Source organism: Lytechinus variegatus, chromosome 4, assembly GCF_018143015.1.
Source record: "Lytechinus variegatus isolate NC3 chromosome 4, Lvar_3.0, whole genome shotgun sequence".
Lineage (NCBI taxonomy): Eukaryota > Metazoa > Echinodermata > Echinoidea > Temnopleuroida > Toxopneustidae > Lytechinus > Lytechinus variegatus.
Window position 1 is genome coordinate 40,073,786 of NC_054743.1, and position 24,159 is coordinate 40,097,944.

Below are 24,159 nucleotides of genomic sequence, written 5' to 3' on the forward strand. Positions count from 1 at the left end.
GTATAATGTTCCCTTTGGGATAACTTACATTCTGCGTGTCAATGTAAAAGAAGATAATAAATGTACTTTTGAGGTACTAGACGGCATATAGTTGAATAGTTATCAAGTATTAACGTGTTTCGGTGTTTGTATGGCGCATAAAATTGGTAGAGTGCATATTTTTTTATGTATGTTATTATGTATTTGTGTGTCTTTACACAGGGACGGATCCAGGATTTTCCAAAGGGGGGGGGGGGCGCAAATTTTTCGAAGGAAAAAACGTTGACAAGCAAAAAAAGGGGGTCTTCAACTACAAATAAAGCATATTTCGTACCAGAAAAAAAAATGACAAGCAAAAAAAAAAGGGTCTTCACTTTCAAAATGGGGCACACCTGTTTTCATGTCATTTTTACATTACATATTTTTAATTATGCTTCTCAAAGGGGGGGGGGCACGTGCCCATGGATCCGCGCCTGTCTTTTACAGTGTGTAAGGATGTACGCTAAAGTGTGTTCGAAAGACTGTGGTGTCTGAATACTTTAATGTGTGTTTGTGTAAGGTTCGCGGGGTGTGTCTATGTGTGTGAGAGAGAGAAGGGGGGGTACTTTCCTGTATTAAATTTTACAATATGGATCATGTTGACAATTTTTAAGAGGGTGTGCTGCGAAGTATGATTATGCAATATTTAATGGATGCATGTAAAGGGGCCCCGCCCCGTGCATAAAACTTTTGACCTGAGAAAACTCTGGGTGTTTTTACCGGAGTTTTTACCCGTGTTAAACTCATGGCAGAAATCAGACTAACCTTAGTTTTCAGTTTTTACCAGAGTTTTCTCGGGTAAAAAGTTTTATGCAACAGGCCCAAGATGTGTAAAATGTAGGAGTTTGCGAATGTGAGCATGTGCGTGCGGGAAAGTAATGCGAAATGAGCTAGGGATGGTATTGTATACTTTAGGGAGTGGGCATGTATCTACTATTGCATGGGTATTGATGTGTTTTCTTAACTCCCAAAATGACATTACAACAAAGCTGTATAGATTTTGTGTATACTGAGAATTTGAAGATTAAAAACAATCCATACGAAGTAAAGACTCTATCCCCCCCCCCTCTCTCTCTCTCTCTCTCTCTCTCTATATGTATCCCTCTTTCTGTCTCTTACTCTACCCATCTTGCTCTCTTCCCTCCCTCCGCAGTCTGTCTTATTCTTTCATGTGTTTCTTAATCTTTCCTATGTTTGACACCAATCCACACATTACCTCTTTTTTCTCTCTCCCCTACTTCTTTCTTCTTTGATAATAAAATTATTTCTGTCCACGCACAAACACATCCGCAGACCCACCCACTCGTAGTACACCTTTACATATTTCCCTCCTCCACGCTCCTAAAAACTGTTAGAATACCATTACTTTAATGTGTGAAGTATGCCTCGAGTTTTCGTCATCTTCTAGAGAAAAATGGAGACATCGATATGCTGTTTTTTATGACATATTACGCTCACATTTCCATCGTGTCAATTTGACTCGGTATGGCGCGAGTTGGGAGTCAACCGCAGTCAACGCTATTCCATGTTAATTGACTCGGATTCAGAGTCTGACTCGTAAAGTGGTATCAGCTGAGAAAGCGCTGAATTTTGAGCGAAAGCCATTAGGAAATCGAGTCACTTTGACAAAGAAACAGAATAGACTCGCAGTTCACGCCATTCAAAATCAAATTTGATACCATGGAAATAAGAGCGTCCATGGTGCAGTCTGTGTAAAATGCCGATTAACTGGTCTACAGCCGATTTGTGTAAACTGTCATTTTGGTGTCACCATTCTGCACCACCAGTTTGTCTAATACACATTTGCCACCTAGTCTATTTACAGTTTCGTCTAATTCCCATTTAGGCTACTTCCACTCGTCAACGTTACTCTATAAAACTGCTTATGATTTTTGTTTTCATGTGAGAAACTGAAATAAAATAGGTACCAGACGAAGGGTAAATTAGACCAATTGGTAATTACTGCAAATGTATTGTAGATCAGACAGCAGTAGGACCGATCGGTTGTAGACCAAATATATTTAGCCTATATGAGAAGTAGACCAAGTGAATATGTGTCATCTAAGATCATTATCATATTTAAAATAATAAGAATTAAATTATTGCAGTAATCAAAATTAACAAAATATACAAAAGTCCAGATTGATTAACTTGGGATTGTGTGCTGCGGCTTTTATTTCCGTATGAACAATTTATTATGTATACATTGAATAGAACATCGTGTCATCTTCTTCGTTAATTACAATTCTTTTCTCCCGATTATTATATAAAGTTAACAATGATTTAAATATGTATTTGAAAACTTAAAAAAAATCAATTTTCAAGAAAGAACCAACTCATTTCGTAAATTGTAAAGAAAAACTGTTTAATGCAAATGGCAAATGTTTTTTAATACCATTTTATAGATGCAAAAACATTTTTAGGTAATCTGGATTATTTTTCCGTAGTGATCACATAAGCATGATTGTAAAAGTATTATCCTTTGTAGACTTCATGAAAAAGCCTAACGATCCTTGAATGAAATATAATTATGATATATAGAAATTAAATCACATTCTAATTACTATTCATTGCCTCACACAAGTATAACTTTTCTAACAAATCTGCTTTGAAATATTCAACGCTAACATATACAAAATTAAAACGATATTCTTGATAATACATAAGGTTACATTTCATGCAATAAGATACATGAGCCATGTTCGCATTCGCATTTTTACTTCCAATGGATGATAAAGAAAATGTTCCTGCGTGTTCGTGACATAAGACATGAATAATAAAAGCATTCAGTTTTGTTATGTATCTGAATGATACTAAGTAAAGTTTTTTTTTCATTAGGGATATGAATACATGCATACAACAACATAATTATAATTTTGGTAGAATGATTGTGTTTGGGAAAATATTGCTAAGGACAGTATAAGCATGATAAGAAAGGAAGGGTTTTATTTGGATGTCACTAGAAAATAGTACAGGATTGACTTTTTTGGAAAAGTTGGAAAAGTATTCGATAACTCATCAGAGTTGAAATGGCGCCTCTTCCAATTTTTGAAAGAAGCAGCATTGTCCCTGATGAATTCATGAATTCACAACAAATAAGTCTGAATTTGAATTTACAATACTTATTCGGCATCCGGCATTTCCTACCCTATCCCTTGATCTTTCTATATCAGCTGATCTTCATATTTTTATTCTCTATCCTGCTTCCAGAATGGTCTGTGAGTGCAATGGCGTGGGACGTAGTGGTTGTGTTGATGGTGATGGGGGATAACTGATTTATTTGAAGTCTGAGTGGATCTGGCGGGGCCTGCCGAAGTCTCCACCAGCCTGAGAGGCACCCTTGTTGGAACCCATTTGAAGACCAATCATGTGCTTGCCAGCATCCAGCTGATCTTGGGAGAACTCCCTGACGTTTCCTTCGGAGTGTTTGGGTCCTAGGATGGGGCCGTCATAGCCGGGCTGGGATTGGGCCTTTGGAGGGGGGGGGGGGCAGATAGGAAAGAGTATAAGTAAGAATGAAAAATGATAAACGAAAGAAAAACAAGTATTGCGAAATAAAATGTTTTATGCAAAATTAAACGTCCTACAGTTTCCCCACAATTTTCCGGAATTCTATCACATTTTTAAAATTTTCGTTGGATAGTAACCAAGAATCCCAGTGTGGAAGAGCCGTGGTGTAGTGGTTCTGACTCTCGCCTTGTAAACAGAGGGTCGTGTGTTCGAATCCCACCGCGGTCTAGCGTCCTTTGGCAAGGCGTTAATCCACACTTTGCCACTCTCGACCCAGGTGGTAAATGGGTACCCGGTAGGATGCGAAAGATATTGTATGTTTGATTTTGCCAGCGCCATAATGTGGCTGCGATGAATGCAAGGAATGCTCCCCAGGGAGTGGAAATTGTGCACTTTTCGTGCGGGATTGAAATGAATCCAATGACCGGGGTAATAATATGCTGTAACGCGCTTTGGGCCATTCTGGGAAAAGCGCTTTATAAAAATTGGCTATTATTATTATTATTATTATTCATTCCAATAAATCACACTACAAATAACAATATTTTATGAAAATGAGGGTTTCCTATAAATGGAGCTTCTGGCAAAGATGAATCCTACTTAAATAACTGTTACTTACAGCGGACATATAACTGAGGGGTTAAAAAGAAGAATAATAGCACCTCCAATATTATTGGTTATGCGATGGACAAGGGAGGTTGTTGGGTATACTTGAAGTCACCAATTAGAAATTACCATAAAAGACAATAACCAAACTGAATAGGTCTATAAAATTCACGCAGTATGTTTCTAACAAATAATTGTCATCGTCTGAATGATACTTTAACGTTGTTTTTAATGGGTAGATCGGGCTTTTTTAACACAGTGATTTGAATGAAGGAAACTTGTTTAACAGAATTAGCTAGTTCTGAGATACAATATTTGAGCGTGTGGTGATCTTGTGTTCAAACCTCTTAAACCTGTTGCCATGATACTCAGAAGGGATTACGTGACATAGCGACACTGAATTAGTGAAGACAGGATTCCAATCATTGAACCTCACTGATAACAAATACCGCCTGAATAGAAAAGCATGTATTTAGGCCGCTTACAGCAGCTAATAAGGTCATGTATTTATTGCAAGGCACTACAGGACCAGTCAATTGATCAGTAATACCTCGGTCACATTCACTCTTCGACTGCCCTATACGGCGAGTCGAAAACAGCCGCTTTATTCATTTTTATTCAAACCAACTTTCTGTAGCCGGTACAATAATGTTTAAACGGCTGATTTCGACTCGCCGTACGGCCGACGTAGAGCAAATGTGACCGAGGTATAATGGTGCATTCTATGAATAGATTGTAAGGGGGTATGTGTCCGCTTTCTAATACCATGGTCACATTTGTTCTACGGCGGCCGTATGGCGAGTCAAAACAGCCGTTTTAACATTTTTGTGCCAGCTAAATATAGGTGGTTTGAATAAAAATGAATAAACCGGCTGTTTTCGACTCGCCGTATGGCAAAAGTGACCATGGTATTAATGGAGTTCTTTTTTTTTGGGGGGGGGTGACGCCTTCTTTTATTACTCCCCATGACAGTCTATTGCATCGGTCAGATCAGAATCTTCTTGAATATTTTAATACAATTAATATGTGATTGGAGCTTTTTTCATTATCCACTTACATATCGACCAAGAGCGACAATGCACTGTGTGAACTGTGGGATGTTCTTTGACTCGAAAAGATCGTTGACTTGGAAGACTTCTTGGTCCTTTAGTCCGAATACCTTGCATCCTTGGATAAAGGCTTCGAGGTTTGCTCTCTGTTTATGATGACCAAGACCGGGTTGGATGGAGTCCCAATGTCCCGCCGTGCCAAAGGAAGCGAAGAATGGATGAGGGCATAATTGAAGGTTTACCAGAGAATATTCCAAAGGGAATATGGCGTTAGTCCAGGATAGATCCACACAAGTAGACAAAGATTAAATAGGTGTAGGCCATGCATCAGATGAGTCCAGGACGTGTCGAGATTTGTAGGAGTTCATCAGTTACACAAGGTGGGCAGTAGACAGGTAGGAAAAATAGAAAATGGATGAAAAAGTGGGATCAGATTGGTTGTCTGTTGGTTTGATTACGAGCGCGGTTTAAAGAAGGCATTAGTTCGAATACTTTCCATAAGCATGATTTGAAGACATGTCTAATGACTGTCATGTCTTCGAAGATGTGTTAACCCTGAATCTCCCGGGGTATTTTTATTTTTGTCATTCCCGGATGCCCCCCCCCCCCTTTAGATCTCGGCCGCGGATTGCGAGATCACAACGAAAATTGCATGATGGTGGAGAATGACGTAATCTATGCAGTTGCATTGGTAATTTTCACTGAATTCATATATTTTTATTTTATTTCAATTATTTATGCTAATTTATTCATGAAATCGTACTTTTTGCTCTGATTCACTAAATAAAGCTCCTAGAATATTATTTTTTGGTGAGAATATTCTTTATAGAATCCTAGCAATTGTGAATGAAAAAAATTCTGGTACCAAGACCGATTTTTATCGGTCTTGTATTTTATGTATTGTCAAATGTATTTTATTTTTTTTTCTTATGTATATCTTTGTTTTTTACTCTTTGTTTTTTATTGTTTTTTCCATGGAAATCTTTCCAGACTCAATTCTAATCGTAAACGAGGCAAAATTAATAAAGTTTAATCAGTAAAAGTAGAAATAATGATACATTTATGAATTTTGGCTAAATACACAATTTGCATTGGATTTGTACATGAATTCACAATTAAGAGAAATTTTGGGTCTGACATGCACTTACATAATATTGCGTATTAAATGTCGTAACCGCGTACCCGGGCGTCACAAATTTGGTCTGAAAATTTGCGTGAGACTTGAAAGTAAATAGTCAGTGAGCGGCGAGGTAAAAAAAAGGTTTGCGCAGCAGATATATCGCGAAAATTGTCGAGGGGGGGCATGATGCCCCCCGGGAGAATTAGGGTCAAACTGTTAAAGTACAGCATTGAAAACAAATGTGTTCCGATCATGACGAAAATATCGAAAGATAATCGAAAGATAAAGGATTTTCTTTTTTTCAAATCATATAACGATAGATCATTGCATCTCGTGGAAACTTATCACCAAATGTGTTTTATTTTTATGAGGCATGCAATTCTTTTTTCAACCACATATCAATTAATAGCGTTATTTTTCTTCACATTAGAATACTTGGCGTAAATTACCTGGTTTCAGTTAAGTTGATATCAGCAAGCACAAAGCATTACTAACTAAATCCATCGGGTGCAGAGTGTACCTAAAACCTTATGTTCCTAAAATCTTTCGTACCTAAAATCTTATGTAGTCGACGTAATCAAAGCACATAAACTGTATCATAATTCACTTTTATTCGTTTTGTTTTCTCAATTTTCATGTACTTAAGTATTTTCAAATCGCTAGGTTTTAAAAAGAGCGACGAACCTGCTTGAAAACGGCACTTGAGGTATCGATCTTCTTCACCGCCCCGTCACAGAATTTGTTGACCAATCTGAAAAAGAAAGTGATGATTCATTCGTAAATAATAAACATTATTCGCTGACTTTTAGACATTGCAAATCTATCAACGTTCTTAGACCTTGTCACCTTCTTGCATTTGAACCCCTAAAACGCGAACAATTTGATAAAATGTCAAGTACATCAATATGTTATTGAAAAAACAATTTATGAAAAATGAATTAATTGAAATAATAGGCGAACGTGACTGTGTGCATCAAACGTAATTCATCTAAAGATTAATTGTCAAGTGGTCATACGATGTTCCTATCAAACAATCTCCCGTGGTAATTGTAAAATATATGTATAATATTGCTGATGATTATATGCATGAGAAAGAACTTTAAAAATGAAAAATTCAAACAAATGAATACATGAAATGAAAGAAAGATGGACTTACGAACCGAGTGAGGAGAACGCCCTTGATGGATGTTGATAAATGAGAATGAATAATGGTCAGTGTAGTGGTTTAAAAACACTATCGTCTTGGGTAATAAGTGTGATAATTACCCTTCAGTGGTAGCCGTGGCATCTTCGCCGTGGTCACGTGACTAGGGTGAATGCATTGCACATAAACTAGTCAACAAGTATCCATAGATCGCGTTCATGCCAACCGCCACGTGAATGATGATAAAGATGATGATAATGATATGAAAAACGGTAGCTGGTATAATGGTACGCAGGTAAATGACCCCCTTAAATTGAATCTTCGTATTTATGCGTACATTTTTTTCAATCTAACCCAATAACTCCGATGATAAAATTTGGAAACCTTGTAAAATAGAATAAATCATTTATTATGTTTTAATGAACTCCTAAAAGTAAGTCTTTTGATAGGTCGACTGAATCTGATTTACAATAAAATATCAATCATGATTAAAACGATACGTCGTGTGAATTAAAGCTCCTGTAGCCTCTCCATTAAAATGATCAGAAATCTGTGATATTATAATGATGTACATTAACTGTATAACCATGTAATACCTCGAACCTGGTTGAACTTCTACATAAATGCTGAAAATTGGCGCTTTCTCATTTATTATAATCCTCCTTTTGCATCATGTTTATTTCCCATTCATTGTTTCGTTCGTATTCATCTTATAGCCGTTCCTTAAAATGAATCACTGATACAAACTATGTAATTGATGATTATCTCGAAGGAATACCCATATCTACTCTCATCTATCGTCGACCAGTAATTACATTCCTTTCAATATTTCAGAGGAGATAAGAGCCCACCCCAAGATGTGTCGTGAAAAATTTGGAATGAATCTGAAGAAAACTACTTCAATGATATCGAATGGATGTTCTTCGCCGCAATTGCAGTAATAATTTTGTTAACTGAATTGAATGCAATATGAAATATCTATTTACGTAAAGACGTTTATTTTATCGTTCCTTGGCAACAGCATTTCAGAAATGTTTGGCCTCAAAAATTGCTTTCTAAAGGAAAGCATTTTTGGAATGAGGATGATTTGAGCCTGTCATTTATACTGCCCGAGATTGACTCTACACCACCAGCCAAGCCCTGACTGATACGGCGTAGATGTGACAAATGATACCACTTTCAGAAACTCGCCGGGCCAAGTCTTAAATTTTTTAGTTTATGAATGGTCCAGACTAAAATAGCCGGCGCCATGCCCGAGCTATTTTGCTGCTGTTATCACCACCAGACCAGCGCCATCGCAAAAGTTGCGTTGAAAAATGCGGATGTGCTACATTGTACTGAACAATTATGGTGGGGACTATTCTAGCTGCGGGCCTGGTGGGGACATGTTTTCTGAACGCGGTTTGATTCTGCTCCTTTAATGATTATCTGAATCAACACTAAAGATAATTCCTTTCATAAGCCAGGCCCATAAAAATGCATTTTAACCTATTGCCGATTCGAGCATTGGTTATGATTACTACAAAATGAGAATCATATCAGAATTCGACAGAATGATATTTCCTGCATTTGGGAATATATTTGAGAATCATGAAAATAAATAATCATGCAACATTTAAACGTGACAGCTCTTTGATCGTGTTGATTGGGTTCTTTCCAATTTTTTTTCCAAAAAGAAATTAAATAACTTTTTATTCATGAATGTGAGATGGTCAATGAAGCGTTGGTTCTTTCTGTGATTACCGTGAGCACGATGCTTGATGGTATGTAATTCATGCTCGACACAGGAACTGTTTCATTTCATTTTCATTTCATTTATTTCATTTTCAGAGTTTCACGGTAATTGAAGAGTAAGACCATGCAGAAATAAAAGGCCATGATTATAAAATCATCATCACTTCATTCGTACAATCATTCAATGTCATTTGAAGTGTATTTCCTTACACTCCGAAAAATGTTGGGCAACATATTGTCCACACAACTATTGGTTAAAAAAATCCAGCTCAGGGTAGTTTTTAACCAGTATTGTGTAGTTTTTACCCAAAGCACACATTATTGGTTGAAAACTACCCAGAGTTGGGTGGACGGTCTGTTGCCCAACATTTTTAAGAGTGTGCCTTCGACGTTCCCGGAATCTGTTTATCATATTGATAGTTACATACCGAAGCACAAAAGCGTGCTTTCTCTCTTCATTTCTGTCTCCCCCTCTCCATTCTTCCTCCTTTTACACTGTTACTTTTTTTTGTAAACTATATCGAAATCATATTCATAAATATGTAGGAGACTTGCAATTGATAGAGCTACTTTGTCAGATGATGCCGATAAAGGCAAATCCTACCCATGCTGATTGCTGATCTGACTCTGGCCCCTATTTTCTGTCGAAATGGTTTTGCGCAAAAGTGAAAGAAGTGTGCACAATAAAAGCCAATTCGTAGTTCCTTTCTGCGCATGATCAAACGATCGATTCTACGCATGATCAGAAGAAGGTCATTTGTACTAAAGTGACATGGTGCTTTAAAATCTAATGAGATAAGCACCAACTTTGATGTCTTGATTATTCATATGATCTTTTGAATTGTCGTTTTCATTTACATCCACAAAAACAACGATGCTTCCACGTACGACTGGTATTTCACAGGTTGTGAAGTACATTGTGCAACATGCTAAGATATGCATTCAAAGTAGGAATGCAACAAATACCTTCATTGGTGTGCTATTCTATTCACCTGGTCTATTCAATTTCTTCATCCTGCTATGTAAGGCAAGCTTACGTAATATCTTGCTTTGAAATCTGCTTATCATGATGAAAGAAATGAAAGGTCATTTGACCAAAATTGCCCATGAAGTAACTACGAACTGGTCTATAAAAGCAACATTATGAATCGAGTACCATAATCGATTTAGATTTTCCTCGAGTGCATGAGCAAGATGGTTTTGTTGATTTTTTTTTGTTTCCTTTATTCTGCTTTCTCCCAGGTTTTCAATCATAATCCGTGAAAATCCCTCAATAAAGACCTTATCGGAAGCAAACATAAAGCTTGACGAATCATACATCAACTAAAAGCTAAAAAACTACACAGATTCATTGATTTTTAAATTTGCTTTTGAAACACTTCAATCCAAAAGCCTCAATCGGCCGGGATTCTATGACGTCATCTCATGTAGAAGGAGTTATGATTATATTGTATTGTTTGTATGTAATCATTCAAAAGGAGGGATTTATAATCTTCACTTTTTTCAAATTACATATTTTTAGTTTCCATTTTAATAATTGGTACGGAAATGCATATCTGAAAATACGTCGTGCTGATATTGACGGAAACATAGAATTTAAACAATATTTTCTGTGATTTCTGGGTTTGCCTCTTATATGTGGTTTTGACTGACATGTCACACAAAAGTATTATCTGAATGCACTCTCCAGTGAAAGGCTAAATCAACAGAAAAGCAGCAAAAGCAGTTGGAAAAGATTTTCCAACTGAGAGGGTTCACAAGATTTAGTAAAATGTACTTTTAATGTTAACTTTTAAAATATTTTTTGGTTTCAATTTGAATTCGTTATCTGTACAAAAAAACTAAAAGATTAATAAGATGCACGGGGCTATTTATAAAATTGGGATTACTCAATTCAGACTAGGAATTCAGACTGCTGGTTTTATTGTGTTCATTTCCTTCAATTTGAGGAATAGCCATTTTTGACACTTAGACAAAGTGAAATACACGCTCTGATAGAGAAGACATTAAAAGAAATCTATCAACAGTAAAATATCTGTTTCAAATTTAGAAATATGATTTCGATAGTTTTTCAAGGTTAAACATTTAGGAGAATACGCGGTGTATATACCCTGAAGTACAATCGAAAGGAATTATTCACACCAATTATTAGTTTGGGTTAGTATGAAAAAATTCCTTACATAAAACAAATCTCTGCACATCTAGTGCTCAATGTTATTTAAGTTTACCTTTTTTTCTTAAGGCTTGGTTGTTCTTTTTCTTTCCAGACACATGCGCTTTATGTGTCTAGTTTGTCAAATCAAGTATAAGTATAAATATATATATATATATATATATATATATATATATATACATACATATATATAAATACAAATTTGATGGAATCAATGGATATTAAGAACCCGATCTATTCACCAAAACTATACGTACTTATAACGTTTATCGATGATTAGTTTTGAGAACATGACGTACGTACAACGTTAAAAAAAATCCTAAACGTCTATAAACATAATTTCGGTATTCTGCACGTTCATTATCATATAGGCTAATAATGATTGTCATGAAAGCTTTTTATCTCAGCAGAAATATGAAAGTCAAAGTGTTGTCTTGATATATCGCCCTAAAAGGGTGCAACGTTCATTTCTTGCAGCTCGTATTCATTTTCTGTTTTGATTTATTGTTATTCTTCTTACTATTATTTTGTATTCGGCATAATCAAAATAAAGAAAGCAATGTGATGAGAATATTTTCAAAGTCATTATGGTAATAAGTATTTCTTCAAATTTCTAAAATTGCTATCAACTCGACTAAACTTAGGGTATATATATTAAAAGTTCATTTCTGCTTCTAAATCAACCCAACTCAAATCAACGAAAGTGTCATGATGATGATAAATTAAATAAAATCCTCTCAAAATCAGCTCTTCTGTCAGGACAAAGAAATACAACAGAGTTTGCATCAATATTAGGGGCACAATAATTTATCACAGTGATGTGTTTATTGGGTTTTCATCCGATAACGTCATTTACAATCTATAAACATAAACATACTGATCATGTGACCTGCAAATGCTGGAAGTCAACCAGGTCTCGACACCTCCATCTGAGCTTGTATAAAAGAAAAACATATTATGCAAGACTAAATTGCTTGATTGATATTAACATACCAGCATTATAACATTTTGTGAAATAATTCACTGACGGAGAGACAGAACACGTATTTGATACAGTAATATTTCAAATAATAAATAATGGCTTTCTTCTGTAACCGTTACACTCCAGGTTCCAGCATACATGCTCCGAATTCTTTTCCGCTTCTTTTCATTTACCAAATCGTTTATTTTTTTTATCGCACCAAAGCCCTTGTTAGTAATCTTTCATCAAAAGCATGTATAACCACAAGCACTGTCATTTTTTTTGTAAAAAAAGCTAAGAACAAATACGTACTATTCTACGACTGAAATAAGTATATCCATCAATATTTTCAACATTACAGAAAAAAAGTTATTAATTTTCAAATTAACTCATGCAATACAGTACCGGAGTGCGATTAGCCCCGAACAAAAGCAAAGACATTATGAAAAAATTACATAAATACTTCTTTTCATACAAATAACTTTGACGTTGCCATTTCGTCATAATATGCGATGAAATAAATACAAATCAATTATAAAAGCTTTCTTATTTTCATTTTCAGAGTGATACTTATTTAATCCATTTTCCAAATTCCCTTATGCAAATGTTTTTAATGGCTTGGAAAATAATAGCTTTACAACGATCTGTTTTCCCTAAAGTTCTATTATTGCCTCAATTATAGTCTGACCAGTTGCTAATAGCGTCGACATATTTTTCCAACTTTTATTCAGAGAATAAAATAATGAACAATTCTAGAATTGCCATAAATAAAAAAAATCGGGATAGATTCCTTAATATCGTCATTAACAAAAAGCGGTAACTACGTTCGCAAATTTTGAAAGAAGTGAAAACTGGAAGACTCCGGATGTCTTTCGCTATGTTCCCGCGGATGCTGGTCGACGCCAAGTTGATATCTTTACGAGGTCACGCGCTAGTGACGTAGTAAGCCGTTTATTTGAACTCTGAATGGATCTGTCGTGGCCTGCCGAAGTCACCACCAGCTTGTGAGGCACCCTTGTTCTGTCCCATTTGAAGTCCGATCATGTGCTTGCCAGCGTCCATCTGTTCTTGTGTGAATTCACGTTGGTTCTCCTCGGATTGTTTGGGTCCTAGGATGGGGCCGTCGTAGCCAGGTATGCCTTGGGCCTGGGAGTCGAGATAAGAGGATAGAGGGGAAATCATTCGTAAAACTTAACAGTTCCTGCTCAAAATTCTCTTTCATACTTCGGAGGAAAACCTGTCTGCTCCGAGGCCTTTGTAATTCTCGGAATTATTGGTTGAAATCAATTGCTGCATTGTTGAAATTTGATGTCTCGTGTTCAGTGCTCAAGTAGCTAAATAAACCATCTCAATAATCCACGTAAACGTCTCAAGAATTAAAGAAATGATGATTTCTTTGAAGATATCTGCCACTCATGCTGCAGTCACAGTTCCCCTACGGTGGTCGTACGGGAAGTTGAAAAAAAAAGCAGTTTTAATTATTTTCATTCAAACCACACAATTATGTAGCCGGTAAAAATATATCAAAAACGGCTGTATGGCTGTATGGCCACCGTAGGGGAAATGTAAGAAACGGCATGAGTGGAAGATATCTTGAAAGAAATCATCGCTCAAAGAGGTGGCGATTCTTGCACAAACGAACTACAAGTGAAGCGTAAGATCACTGCGTTCTTTTAATGATACAAGTTAGGACTTAGCCAGGTTTTGTAACATGCAAAGTGGGATATCCCAGGTTAGCAGTACTTTAAAGATATTTTCGGGATGATAATTCTTTTCCTTATCTTTAAGGCTACTTACATAGCGACCAAGAGCGACAATGCACTGTGTGAACTGTGGGATGTTCTTGTTCTCGAAAAGGTCGTTGACTTGGAAGACTTCTTGGTCCTTTAGTCCAAATGTCTTGCATCCTTGGATAAAGGATTCGAGGTTTGCCCTCTGAACGGAAAAAAGGAAGAAATAAACCACTTTGTCAATATTTTGTTACTATACTCCTTTGCAATTAATTTGGCCCTCTGAAGCTAATTCTTTATTTCAAATTCTTAAGTCAAAATCTAATCCAAATCCTAAGCCGATGCACCCCCTAGCATGTATCACTACAACTCTTAAATCATGCTTTTAAGAGTTATAAACATCGTTTTTAACGGTTGTTGCACCACAAATTGTCACCCCGCGACCATTTGTGCAAAAACTGACACCACAAATTGTCACCTCTGCACAAATCACTGCAAAGTGTCGTGTCATGAAAATTTGTGCTGCACGTGCCGGTCTCAATGTTTAAGTATGTTTTGGGGCGTCGTGGTCTAGTGGTTAAGATTCTGGTCTTTCAATCTAAAGGACGCGGGTTCAATGACAAGCCATGGCCTGTTTTCTTTCAGCAAGAAATGTATCCCAATTGTGCTACACTCAACCCAGGTGAGGTAAATGGGTACCGGCAAGAAATAATTCCTCAAAAAGCTGCGTGAAACAAATCAGTAGACTAGCTTTGCCGGGGTACCTAGTAAGGTGGATACGTGCGTTATACAAGCCCTATAATTATTTCTTTTATATTTGTGTCGGCAAAAAGAAATCTAGAACCACACAGTTTGACACCCATTAGGCAAATTGTCTTCAACCATTAGTCTGGTGTGTAATGTTTGTGCGTCCTGGTGCGTGTCGTTGTTTGTGGTAAGGTGGTGTTGGTTAAACGTGCGTGTGGGTGTGTGTGAAAGGGTACGTGAGTGTGTGTCTGTATTATTATTATTATCATCATCATTATTATCCACTTGGTCTAGCAGTAGCAGGTCAAACTCTCTGATTGTCTACCATATCAGCTAAACCCACGTGCTCTAATAACAGTTTGGTCTAATGTAGAGGACTTGGTCGAATTTATGCTTGGTCTCATGACCACTCGGTAATTGCCGAGTCGTCGAATAGCCAAATGGTCTTATCGCGTTTTCGTCTAAATCTCATATAAATATTTCCAGTCTGTTACATGAATTGACCAAGTGGTGTTAGACGAATGAGACATTAGACCAAATGGAAATTAGACTAGATGGAAATAAGACGGAATTGTAAATAAGAAAAATGGCAATTAGACCAAAAGGAAAACTGGTCGTAGACTAAATGGAGTTAGACCATGTATAGGATGAAACTCAACGGCCATTAGTCAAATTGGGTTTAGACCAACTGGCAATTTACCTAAGGAAGAGAACAGCAGCAGAGCTCGTGGAAATTTGGTTTTTATCCACTTGGTCTAACAACAGTTGTTGGACTAATTCTCCGTTTGTCTAATAAAACATGAGCTTAACCCATTTGGTGTAATAATAATTTGATCTAATATCAACTTGGTGTAATTATCATTTGGTCTACTGACCAATTGGTCTATTAGCCAAGTGGTCTAATTACATTTCCTTGTAATGCACAAATGAATATTAAGACTGACAGTGACCAAGTAGAACAAGTGGACGGTAAACGAAGTGGGCAATGGACGAAATGTGAATAGTCCCCGGAATAGGCGAAGTGCTACATGGACCAGAAGGTAGTTACGCCGACTGGTTATAGACAAAATGGAATCAGAAAATGTGATATGAGACGAAAAGGACATTACGGGGGCTAGCCACAGGGGGCCGGTAAACTTAAGCTGCTGAAAGTAGTCGCAAATCCGTCTCAAAGATGTCTTCGCGACGGAAAAAATACTGCAAACGTCTTTGCGACGGAAACGAATTCGTGACAGGAAAAAAGTCTTGGAGACGTCTCTGAGACGAATTTGGGACTAATTTGAGGCGCTTTGAGATTCCCGAGACTAATGAAACGTCGTGGGGCCTCAGAAGACGTCTCTGCGACAAGTTTCAAAATCATCTCTAAACCTTTCAAAAGCAGTCCAAAGTCCATCTCCAACGTGAGATATCACCATCAGTGTGTGTTCATGGAGACAAGTAGGTAAGTTATAAGTGAAGTGGGCGATGGTTTGTGGTGTCCCCTCCACAAATTGTCGCCTAAGTTAGGTGACAATTTGTGCTGGGGTGACAAATTGTGGTGCAACAACGGTCGAAATCTAATTGAAAAAAACTAGAAAGGGGCCTTCATAATAAGTTATTCAACTAAAAGAACAGATGTTTAGTGGATACAATTATGCAATTGACTAGGCATTGAAAACATTTTGTCCTTTCGACATAACACCATGACGCCATGAAGAAATACAGTCATCTTCTTGTTTTCTTCGTTCTTAAACCGGTTATTTCCACCTTAATCATGTTAATTGAAGGCCTTCGTCGAAATAAGGTGAACCCGAACAACAGTTCTATCCTAAGTTGCGGAGCTGGCGAAAAAATGCACAATGTCATTTGTCCAGGAAAGAAATGCTGTTTTGATACACCAATTTTCGACGAAGACTTCTTGGTTGCTCTTTGTCATAAAGAGCATTGACAATACATTTTCTATGTTCTTGAAAGCGTTCTGCGTCCCCGTAGGAAAACTCCAATATAGCTCAAGCAAAACGGACACAGGGCTGTAATTGAACCTACCTGCTTGAAGACAGCTGTAGATGTCTCGGCCTTCCTCACAGCGCCTTCACAGAATTTGTTAACAAGCCTGATAGAAATGCACATATAATATATATAGGGATGACAAATTCAACACTAAAGATACTTGGAGGGTTGATGGAGGTCACGGCTACAGGGGGTCAACAGAATCCAGAACAACGGGAGTTCAAAAAAAAATATCTGGCCAGGATTTGATATCGTCCTTTTGTAAATTCGGCTAACAAGATGAGGTTACAATTAAAAAAATGATTTCTGTTATCCATTAGGTGGACAAGGTTGGATTTGATACTTTGATTTACAAAATGATATGAAATTTCCATCGAGCATGTTCTTGGGCGTGTCAATAACTTACATTTCTGCTCGAATATAAACCAAACCAAATTCAGAAACATTCGGCATCCATTCGGTGTCAAATAAATATATATGACCTAATTTGGTTGGCACGGTCTGGTTTCACTTTCTCCAGTCGTTGTAATTTTATCCGAAATTTGGTGGTAAAAATGGTGGGACTCTTTATTAACTACCTAAGACGAAATACATAAGTGGATATGGAGCGGAGCAGTGACAGACGGAATAAGGGTAATATTTGTTGACCGGATTCTTGTTGACCTCCTAGATCATGCAACATAAGCTGTCTTTAATATGTCTACGGGAACTTACGTAGAGATGGGTTAATATCCGTAACATGAAATGTTTGTACTTGAGGAGCTGTATATTTGATATTTCACTAGAGTGTGCGTGAGCATGTTCTAAATCTACCATTGCATGGATCTGTGTGTCTGATACTAGGGATATGTTAGTTGGGGTAATATTGTTAGACACTAAATCTACGTTTCGCAAACTGATTAACGGGTAAAGGTCCATCGGGAAGGCTTTCGAAAAGATCATTTCGATCTGTTTCGTTAAAGCATGCAGCTAGTTGTTAGTTTCAGGGCTTCTACCATCAAAGCGACATTTCAGCCACCATCGCCAAGCAAGACGACAATTACTGTTTAAGTACCAACACGTGCAACTTATAAATGAAATACAATAATACACGCTAGCTCGACTATATACATTTTACGTCATTGGAAACGACGTAGTTTTCACATGCAGTTATTGTTCTTCAACTTACCTTTGCGAATGTATTTTTTGTTGCGTTCTCTACTTTCTTTACTGCGCCGGGTTTTAATGAGTTTATCAACCTATAGAAGTGATCGTTCGAATTCCCGACATGCAGGGAAAACGGAAAATATGAAAATAAAGAAGTTCAAGCTCAAATAATGCAAAATGTCAAAACACAACAAAACAGAATTAATCACTGAGTTATGAGGAAACAAAGAAGGTTGCTTGAATTCGAGGCCATAAAACACATTCTTCAATGCAGTTCATCGGTGTCGAGCAACATCCAAACGTAATGAAAATGATCGGGTCTAAGTGTAAAATTCTATGATAAAAATGAAGTGAGGAAAAAAAATCCTGATTTGAAAATAAAAAATTGTTTCAATGGTAAATTGATAGTTGGAAGCGAAAAGGAAAACAATGTTTTTCCACTGTCACACAGATGCAACAGTAACCAAAAATGTTTTAGGGCTGATCGTTTTTTTGTAAGTGTCAAATCACTTATTCAGTAACAAACAGAAATCTAAAAAATAGAATCATGCTCATAAAAGGCATGAATAGGCATCGACGTTTTGTTAAAGAAAGAAAAACAATTTAAAAAAATCATTGTTATTTTTGACATTCCACAAAGCAGTGCAATCTTAATTCATTCAAACAAAGCAACGGCCCATATCAATAATGTAGAGTGAATGAATCTCTGAAATGTAAAATGATTGGTATGAGATTTCGATAATGTAGGTAACTCATTCGACTGATGGATAAATGAATACAGAGTTGATGTAGACACATAAAAAACGATTGTATTATGAAAGTTATTGAAACAGTCTTTGAATTCTTTTTAGAACAATAAAATTAGAATGAAAAGAAATAAGCAGAGATGATAATATAGCATCATGTAGTTGTACCTTATTAAGCAGTTAAGTGCACATAATAAAAACAAGTGTAAATACAGCTCAGTGGATTCTTATTACTGGGTCGTTCTTTAAAATCATCACAATCCAATGTCTCAACCATCTTTTGGCCCCTAGCCCCGCAATATTGCACGATTTCTGTGTGTGTGTTTTCGAGTAACACGGATGGATGGATGCACGACATATTACTGGGAGGCTAGGGATAATACAAACGTAATAACGGTTAACATCCGTAATACTAGCATCCGTAACAAAATCATTAAATTTACATTCATACTCTGCTACATCTTGCATTGTGTATGTATGATTTTGCTTGAACAATAACATGGATGATTGGCCATTGCACAACAAATGTGTTTTATGTCCTGTGACACACTGACTTTGGCTTGAAAATGTGAGTTGTCTTTTAGATCTGGTGATCTCTTGTGAGGATGTGGGGCCGTAGACTGCAAGATGATTGAGACGTGATGATCATGAATCGTGACTTTTTCTTGAGAATGACAATATACATTCATACCTTGCATTGACCGAATTATCAGGAATCTAAAGAAACCTAGGAGCGAAACACCTTTGCAATAGGTACCATTACGAGTCGACATCAATGGCATTTTGATATTATTTTGTTCATTACTATTAGATTTTCAGCTTATCTCGTCAAGCAAGTAAAGAGAACAATTGCATGCTCATTTCGAAAAATAAAAGCCCAATAGTCTCCCATGCATTTAAAGCATCAAAGCATTTAGATCTTGATGTATTATGGAGCCAATTATTTTCAAGAATTTCTATGGTTTGAAAAAGGATAAGACTTCAAAATGTTCGGGTTTTTTGTGTGTTTGTTAGACTTACTGGCGGTTTTACTTTTCTGTTCAGGCATGGGTGGAAATTTCGTGAGATTGTCGGTCCTTCTGATGGAGGAGAACGACCCATCAAGAGGTTTAATTAACCAAACATTAATTTTGACGGGCACGACATGGCGTAAAGAAGTGTCTAAAAAATCATGAGAAAGAAAAGCAAGCCAGCAAAATTTGTGGCCTCAATAAAATGAAATTATACTTTTGTTACAGGGGACTACGACATTTTATTCGAATGTCGTATTCTACTTTTTTCTCGTCCATTCTTTTTCCTTTTATTTTTTTCTTGGATGTGGGACTATTAGGGGACTAGGATTCCCAAGCTCCCAATTTGTACGCCAGTGCCTTTTGACATATGGGCTTCTGCAGGGGGGGGGCGGAGCCACTGGAATCTCCACCCATGATTCAAAGACTTACTTGCAGAGGATGACTCCGTTCTTTAGGTCATCAAAGGTGTTGACTGTCTCGCCTGTGTGGTGGACAATGAATTCGATGCACTGACGTTCGAGCTCGGGATCACGTTTTGACTCGATCTGAACAGAACAACAAAAGAAAAAGGAAAAGAACGGCATTACATTATAATCTACATTTCAATCGAGTCATTGAAATATATTTCAGAAAAAAATTAAATATTAAAAATTTGATTCCAGTTACTTTGTATCATCTTAATAACCATAGACCACTAAATTAGAAGGGCGACATCCAGCTTGAAAAACGCGTAAGACCGAAATCGCTTGTCCGATTCTTTGACGTAAAATAGGGAAAATCGAAGTGACACAGGAACATGGGAATAGGATGGGTTGATGTATGATGAAATCAGAAATGCCTTCTTTGAGGTTTTCCTTTGCATTTTGTTAAGGTTTCAGATGGATGGTAATCTCAAAAGATTCGGATATAGCAATATTATTGTGTAATGAGTGATCTTTTAAAAGCTGAAATGCAACTGATATATCCTTTGATCCGATCAATCGCAACTATCGAAAGCCAGCAAAGTCAACATATAAAATGCAAATTTGTTTATTTAAAATCTAGATATTAATGTATGTCCATAAATTCATTTATTTCTTAACAATTTGGTGTGTTCTCTTTTGTTTTACAAAGGACATTTTGCAAATTTCGATTAGAAAAGAATATGACACTGATGAATTTCCATGGAGTTACGATTAATTGGCTCAATCGTAACTCCTAGTAAGACGGGGCACAGGCCTGTGTGTGACTGTGACATTTCCAACATTTCCACCAACATCTAATCAGAATTATCCGGAGCCACTGACCGGATTCCCGTAGCCACTGATGGGATTCCTGTACGAAATATCATTCTTCAAAAAGTGTATTAATTCACTTTGCCATGGTATTCTAATGTAGCTGATCTGCTTTAATACGAGACAAACCTCGACAGGCCGACCGTAACCCTTAATACTCCCACCCGTCTACACCTCTCATCTTACCATCCGACCCAGCCCGACGGATGACTATATAAGGTACCCATTGAACGTCGTAGCGCAGTCGATAACCCCGTCTACGGGAGGCTAGAATGGTGACAGGCATTCCAACGCGGAGTAATCGTTACGTGCCTGTATGCTCGTCCAGACGAATTTCGTTTAATTAGCAATACTTTCACACATTTGGCACATCCGGCTCCCCCTTTCAATTGCCTGATGATATATATCATTACAGAGTGTTGATAACCATGTCTTTGTTTCGCGTTTTAAAGAATAATTTTGCATAAGGCTAATACTCGCTAACATAGTAATCTGTATTGGTCCCCGAATACAATTTACATTTTTTAAAATATAAACTGATAAATTATTACCACGGTATGATTGTGCCATACTGATCATACTCTTACTATGGAATCATGATTTTTTTTTTAAATATATAGATGTTTGAAGGATTTGTATCTTAAAAGGGGAAAGTAAAAAACGGAGGAAAAGGGTGAAAACAGTAAAGGAACGGTGGAAATCGTAAATACCGCATCGAGAGAGGTGAGAACTAGGGCCAAGTAGATGTAGCTTGTATCGCTTAATGTGTCAGATGCATGCTCGACCCTTTTGCATTTTTTTAAGGATTTGATTAAATTTTTATTTGGTCCAACAGAAGTTATTATTTTTTTTTTCAGATTAAATGCAAGAGTGCAATTCTTGGGTAAGGCACTTTGATTGATTAAGATCTATGCCTACTTAAATAAGGTTGAGTGTGATAAGAATAAGATACGAGGCAAATTCACTTGTTTCTTTATGAATATAACCCTTAGAATGTAGGGATAAGAGGTTTTATCTGCCCGCATCATGGCAATTTACATACTCGATTAACGAAGCAAAAAAAAAGATGACTAGGGCGAGAATTTATGGTATCCATAGCATATGAGATTGTCACACCCATGCACACAGCTCAGGTTCGAGCCAAAACATAGCAACGCCGTACAGACTGCGCAATTACCTGTCAAAATCGTGCAAAGGTATGAAGTTCAGAGGTCCGAATGAAGTATGCTGTATCAAACTCCCTTCATTTGTAACACTACACGACGCCAAATTGATTGTGACGTAGACATGGGATCGAATCAAGACAGGCGTGTTGGATATACCATATAATAAACATCGCATAAGATATTCCATTGCTTCAACCTATTATCCATTTACCCCCACCTTGCTGACATTAAAGATATTCCATCGCTTTGAATTTACTGATGGTTTCCTTCCAATCACACATTGGCAATTGAGCAAAGCATAAATTCCTAAACGTATAGATAAAAATGTTATTTTCTGCTATGACCAAACTATAATTCTGGCTATATATGTGCAGAGTTTATGCATAATTTAACTTGATAATTGCGATGATGCAGAATGTTTTTTTTTCTTTCGAATGTACATTGATTGGAATCTCTAGTAGAACTGTTCACATGCCAGAATGATAGCAGATCACGTGGATTTTTTACGCCAAATTCTCAAGAATATCATGCAAAGGCATTGGAAGTCTGATGGTGTTTGGACAGTAAATGTACTTGTAAATTCCAGGGGTGTTCTATTGAGCAGTGAAAAAGACAAGAACGAATCATTAAACAATATACATATTTCATACCAAAGACTATATTCTGCTCATAATATCATATTGCCCGAACTATACATTAATGCGCTAAGAAAGGTTTTAAAAAATCGATGTTTGGTAAATCTTATTGAGACAGCTTTGCGGTTTTTTTAGATTGAAGCTATTCTGACAAATAACTTCACCAGAGAACATTAAATAAGCTGTTTTATCTACATATTTTGAGACAGTGTTTCGATAAAAAAGGAACATCATCCAGATTGATCCACAACATACACAAATGGATCTCCTCCATGTTTTGACTTGGCTGCTCAGTCGATCAACTTCTAAAAATGGCGTTCTCTGTTATGTTGACCGCGTGCCTAGCATTCCAAACCCCATTTGAGGTCGCCAAGATTTGGGCCTTGCTTAGGGTGGGACTGGAAGGGCAGTTGGGATGGGGGGGGGGGGTACTTTGTGCGTGGTATATTACCCTCATCTGACAGGAACGAGAGACAGAGTTGAAGAGAGTTTCATAGCCCATTCTATTAACCTATTATTACCACGATGACGCAAGTAATGTGGGTTTTATTTAAAGAACGTTAATATGTGATGGGTGCGTTTATGTACCGTCGTCGTAGGCCAAAGTGAAATTAAGGTTTATTATACCCAAATCTGCATATATCACACATAAAGACGTAAAACTGAAACGCAATGAAAGATATAAACTTTAAACATCAGATAATAGTTCTTCTATAATGGGATGGCTTTACATGATTACCGACAGTGTTCACGAAAATGAACTGCAATGTTGATGATACGCACGTGTGTGTGTGTACATATTATAATATGTATATGTGTGTGTATATCTATGAGGGTGTGTGTGAGGGTGGTGTGTGGGGATGATGTGTATGTAAAATCAATAGATCAATAATTGATAATCATTGGTGCTGCACTTCGATACTTTTTCTTCATGAACAGCTATTGAAAATGGAGCTGAAAAATTACATTCTTTTTTTTTGTTTATTGAGCAAGTTTTTCGTTTTAGCTGATGAATAGATCTATGTGATTGCGATCCGCCTTCGCGCGATTTCTAGGTGCTTCCAAGAGAGGTTGATGTGGATGCACAGATATATAAACATGTGGGGTATCATGCCCCATCTTTTCACATTGCTAGAATTACCGAATGAATATTTTCCCAACCCCCTCCCATTTTGGTATACTTCATTAGCGGAATGTGGGCTGAACGAGAACATATGGAGCCCTGCGTGAAGTGAGGGATCCGATATTGTTTTAAATTGATCCAGTTCTCTGGTGGCACACCGGATTCATTCACATAATGAGCTCATTAGTTAACTGAACTCCAATATGATTTTGAGATGCATCAAATTGGGAGGATGTGATTTAAGAGAGCATCCAATGCGATAAACTGAGGAGCGA

At 37.0% G+C, this 24,159-nt stretch overlaps 1 protein-coding gene across 7 annotated transcripts in view; it reads right to left on the reverse strand.

The window, feature by feature from the left end:
• Positions 1-2,175: 2,175 nt before the first annotated feature.
• LOC121414041 (myophilin-like) overlaps positions 2,176-24,159 on the reverse strand; it is a 34,868-nt gene continuing 12,884 nt past the window's right edge. For 5 of the 7 annotated variants that reach the window (XM_041607087.1, XM_041607084.1, XM_041607088.1 and 2 more), the window contains exons 2-5: positions 20,116-20,231; positions 17,950-18,019; positions 14,113-14,250; positions 12,146-13,461 (exon numbers count right to left, since the gene is read on the reverse strand). In XM_041607087.1, coding sequence (XP_041463021.1) covers positions 13,267-13,461; positions 14,113-14,250; positions 17,950-18,019; positions 20,116-20,231 — 519 coding nt within the window. In that variant the 3' untranslated portion in view covers positions 12,146-13,266. Of the gene's footprint in view, positions 3,490-5,191; positions 5,330-6,987; positions 7,055-12,145; positions 13,462-14,112; positions 14,251-16,817; positions 16,885-17,949; positions 18,020-20,115; positions 20,232-24,159 lie in introns of those variants that run through there. The other 2 variants (XM_041607083.1, XM_041607082.1) reach the window with 2 other exon arrangements.